Raw genomic sequence first — 5,220 nt, forward strand, 5'->3', positions numbered from 1 at the left:
AGTTCCCTGATAAATGACTCTCTTTCCATGGGGCATTATGTGTTCACCAGAAATTAATGAAAGAACCCATACTCAGTAACATTGATCATTGGGAGCACAGAACTACTGCTGTAGTTTGTATAAAGCTAAAAAAAATGGATTGGAGGAAGAGGTATTTATTTTATCAAGGAAACACTGTCAGGGAAACAAAGTCAGCACCAAGGACAGGGAAACGCAGTTAGCACCAAGGACAGGGAAACAGTCAACACAAGGAAACAGAGTCAGGGAAACCCATTCAGCATCAGGATTATATATTTAGGTGTATGCTTCTTTATAAGCATATAAGTTTACATTATGACAACTTATTTTGCGTAAACTTAAAAACTTGTCCCATGGGATTCCCGTCGATCACTCGCTATTTTACGACAGTTGCCGTTTTGCGGCAGTAGTGTCCAAGATGGCGACGCCCATGTAAGCGGAAGTTGCTGCAGGCGTTTTTCGTTGCATGTTTAGACATTTCGCTGAAGCCAACAATGCTCCTGTCTTCGTGCATCAAGCTGTTCTTCGTCCTGAATATTTTCCTGACCGTGTCGTTGGCGTTCGAGCCTATAACAACGGGGCTAGCGGTCGGGGTCGGAGTTACAGCGTCTGCGCTCCTGGCTGGGTTCAACCACTTCAAATGTAACGTCGTTGAATGTTGTGACAGTAATTGGTTCATTCCCAACATAACAGGTACGAAATACGAATGTTCATGATAATTTCTCAATTTCAGATATAACTAATAAACACGTATGTCAGACTTAATTTCTTCACGTAAATCAAGCTAGGAGGTGCAAATGTTGCATAGAATAATAGAATTCCTTCATGACATATTTTGTTGACTGTTTTGTTTTTGTTTGTGGCAAAGGACTGCGTTCATCACTCCAAGACAAACTCCATGGACAACATTTAGTAGTGGATACCGTCGCCAAGGCTGTTAAGGGCCACATCCGCAACAAGAACCCCAGCAAGGCTCTGGTGCTGTCCTTCCATGGATGGACAGGTAAACAAACTTGAACTGTGTCATTTCTATATTGCTCTTGAAGTATTATATATGTAGTTAGTTGCACTAGTACTGTGCAAAACAGAAGGCTTTGTTTGTGTACACTAGTGTACTAACAAACTGACAGGTTATTTGAGACCAGTACAATAGCATGGCTAGAGCATGGAGGTACAAAGGGATGGTTAAAGAACTTTCTTCACATTTGTGAGGCCATGACCCCAGGACAGGTTCAAAAGTTAGTATATTTGTAAAATTGTTTCTTTCTCAGCTTTATACCTTTCAGAGAGAAAGACGTTTGTACTTTAACATATAATGATGTAAACTGGCAAGTCTTATTTCTTCTTCCTTTTATTTAGGTGGAGGGAAGAACTTTGTGAGTAAGATGATAGCTGAGAACCTGTTTGTGAAGGGGATGCAGAGCAGACATGTGCACCTGTTTGTGGCCACACTTCACTTCCCACACAAGGACAAGGTGGAGACCTACAAGGTAACATTACAGGTGTCTGTAGTCTGTAGTCATTAGTTAGTGTATGTCCAAAGTAAACAGAGTACTTCATGATGTCCTACATACAAGAAAAGGGAGGTAAAAGACTACCATTGAAAGCAAACTATGAAGATGTGAATTACAGAGTGACATGATGAACAATAAAGAACTAAGTGAGACCACAAATATGAAAGGTTAATGCTTCACTTTAGTTCCTATTGTAAAATCTCTTTTGATACCCACCTGTTCTAACAGGACCAGCTAAGAGAGTGGATCAAAGGGAACACCTCAGACTGTCCTCACTCCATCTTTGTGTTTGATGAGATGGACAAACTACCCGAGGGTCTACTGGACGCCATCAAACCTTACATCGACCACTATCCAGAGATCAATGGGGTGGACTACAGGAAAACCATCTTCATATTACTCAGGTACATTGTGCATGTATAATTATGTACAACATGAGATGTCACACCCATATACATGCTACAGCACCATACAAAGCCGCTAGATTGCCTATGATTGACCTTGACCATTGTTGTCTCAACTCCAACCTATGTACCAAATATCATGAAGATACATGCACTACACCCCAAGTTATAACTTTTGAAGACAAAAAAATAATAATAATAATAAAAAAATGATTTAAAAAATCACCAACCCCTACATACGTTGTACCTTAGACATAACATTTTTGACGAAAGTAATAACAGTACATGTACAGTATGCCATGCTATTCAGTTTACTTTGTCCTACACTGATTGTAACTTTAAGACTTGATGTGTCTTTTGTGCAGCAACACAGCAGGAAATAGTATCACACACAAGACGTTACAGCACTGGCACGAGGGGAGGAAGAGAGAGGAGATCTCACTAAAGGAGATGGACCAGCTCATTCTGAAAGGATCCTTCAATGAGAAAGGCAAGTATTGGTGCTGCTACAAACTAGTACCTGCATGTCTTTGGTAATACTTAAGTTGCCACTGGTACGAGACATGCAAATTAAAGTTTATAATACATGTAAAGCCAGAGAGATTTAATGACATGTTTTTGTACTACAGGAGGGCTGTGGCACAGCAGTCTGATAGAGAAGAACCTGATAGATGTGTTCATCCCATTTCTACCGCTGGAGAGACAGCATGTCAAACTGTGTATCAGGGATGACCTACAGGCTAAGGTAGGACCCACATGCTAACCAAGTTCTAACAAGATGCAAGATGTTTCTAGTTAGTAGAGTATTCATCAATCAGTGACTATTTTGGAAGGTAGAAAACACCTCCAAATTATTGGTGTCTACTGTTTCTACTAAATTCTAGTAACAAAACTTCATGTTTCTTTGGTGGAGAGTTTTTTGCCTTTGCCTACTCCTTGTGCGATCCATTGGATTTTGCTGAAACTGTACTGGAGGTACTTAGTCTCTAAGCAATTTCCTAGCTCAGAAGGAGACATATAGATCTTGGTCAGAAGCAGACATCTACATGTAGATCTTGGTCAGAAGCAGACATCTACATGTAGATCTTGGTCAGAAGCAGACATCTACATGTAGATCTTGGTGAGGCAACAGTATTATGCTATGCTCTCATCAGTTAATCCTTTAAGCAACTCCTTTTCCCCAGGACAAAGTTGACCATGGAAATTTTGTTACACATTGCTATATTTCACTACATCATGTTGTTAAATGTTTAAGCTAGAATACAATGTCATGTATAACCGTGTTTGTTATTCAGGGCCACCCCGTGACAGAAGATATAGTGACAAAGATTGCCGATGAGCTACAGTATTTCCCTGATAGCGAGCAGCTGTACTCCAAGTCTGGCTGTAAGAGGGTGTCCCAGAAAGTAGACCTCATCATGGAGGAAGTCTCACAGACCGTAGAGGAGATCAAGAGATGATACAACATTTATGTCCAGGAGAACTTGAAACTTGAATGCAGTTCACAATGATGCACCTGCAAACTGTTGTCCTTCTGCTACCTTCCTCAGAGCAGCCAGGGCTCAAAATACCACTTGCTTATGGATCATGGCAGAAATATGTATTTTGAGCCCTGGCAGTGCTGACTGATTTTACTTCCCACTGCTAGATGGTGCAGTAGTGCAGGGATGAAGTTTGTATCCTTTTTCATCACATTTGGGACAGTATTCTTTCTGCAACGCCACCTAGCAGTGGGAAGTTGTAAGACAGCATTGCTCAGTGAGGAACTTAAAAGAGCTACTAAAATGTTGGCATTGTGCAACAAAGAACTGTATTATCCATTTATGTACCAACCTGGTGAAACGACACTGTTTGACATGCTACTGTACATATGCAAGATAATTAAGTTATGATACATGTATATTGGCTGTGTGTACTGGCAGGTGGAGGATTATTTTTGATGTCAGACTTGAATCATGTATTCTTATGTGGTGGTGAGGGAATTAGAGCCTGAAGTGACAAGACAATTTGCTGGTATGGGAATTTAAGGGAGCTGACTGTGTTGCTTTTTGTACATGTAAGGGAAAAGGGGACAGCAATATTTGTGGAAATGTATTTTTGCACAGAATTGTAAAACAATTATGCACCAGATGGAAATGATAGTGAAAAATGTGTGATATTACAGGAAAAAATATGAGTAACATTATTGAAGATAGAGGTGGAAAGCCAACATTTGTGAGGAGAAGGTATTTGAAGCAAAAAGAGAAGCTGATTTAATCAAAGTAATGGACCATCAAAAGGTGGTGACAATGGCCAGGTAGTGCTTAATAATAAATGCAAAGGTACAGTCGTCACTAGCACAGATTTGGTTGGACTTACTGATGAGATTCCAATGGTGTTGAGTATCCAGCATTGTTTGCAATTGTAACATTATTCCAAATCACACCTCAACTTGGAGCTTCTTAAATCATTATGTCTTCATAACATACAATGTATGTCTGATGCATTTGCCCCTGACAGAACTGGGGACAGGGGTTGGCCAACAGGCTTGGGTATGACTGAAAACTGCTGGCCTTTGAGCTTGAATTTACATGGGAGTTATAGTGTGACCTCAGGGGAAATATACATGTATGTACACATAATTCAACTGATACTGTATACAACTTGGAAACAAGAACACAAAAGACAACATACATCACCAGCAAGGCATGTATTCTTTTGGAAACCTGATATTTATTTGTTGTCCAGGCTTGTGTCCTTGGTGAAATATCTGTCATACAAATGATTCCATGGAGCTTCTTATTCCTGAATGTACAACCCCCATTACACCCTTTTCTGTCAGCGAGAGTTAGAACTCTTCTTCTGCCTTACCAGAGCTGCCATGCAGAGCTACGTTTTGATATTGACATTAAATTGTGCTGTATTATACATAAATAAGCAGAACTAATTTATGAATCCAAAGTAAGTATTCAATTCTGTACATACAACTAGTCAACGGGTACAATATTTACATCAAAAATACATGGCAGAAGATTACTTGCAATAACGTATATCTTGACATCCTGCAATTGTCAAAATGACAATAAATCAAATCCTTTAAAGTTCCATTTTCAACATAGGATTCAGACATAAAGAACTGTGTAAAAAATCCGGAGGTTTCAGCGGAAAAATGCATACGTGAAAAGGAATTGTAACAATATTAGTTACATTTTATACAAACCTCGTATCTTACACGCACACACAAATTACGTGATGTGTGCAATATACAAGACCTCTGCATTCATATTGCCTTCATTTATCGCCCA

General features: G+C 39.6%; 1 protein-coding gene across 1 annotated transcript; it reads left to right on the top strand.

Annotated features, from left to right (window-relative positions):
* The first annotated feature begins 422 nt into the window (after positions 1-422).
* Positions 423-3,414, top strand: LOC109465933 (torsin-1A-like). Its single transcript, XM_019763419.1, has 7 exons — positions 423-711; positions 887-1,021; positions 1,378-1,508; positions 1,761-1,936; positions 2,302-2,426; positions 2,566-2,681; positions 3,232-3,414. The coding sequence occupies exons 1-7, from the start codon at positions 513-515 to the stop codon at positions 3,394-3,396; spliced, it is 1,047 nt and encodes a 348-aa protein (XP_019618978.1). The 5' UTR covers positions 423-512; the 3' UTR covers positions 3,397-3,414.
* The last annotated feature ends 1,806 nt before the right edge of the window (positions 3,415-5,220 follow it).

Source organism: Branchiostoma belcheri, unplaced genomic scaffold, assembly GCF_001625305.1.
Source record: "Branchiostoma belcheri isolate BF01 breed outbred unplaced genomic scaffold, Haploidv18h27 scaffold16, whole genome shotgun sequence".
Taxonomy (NCBI): domain Eukaryota; kingdom Metazoa; phylum Chordata; class Leptocardii; order Amphioxiformes; family Branchiostomatidae; genus Branchiostoma; species Branchiostoma belcheri.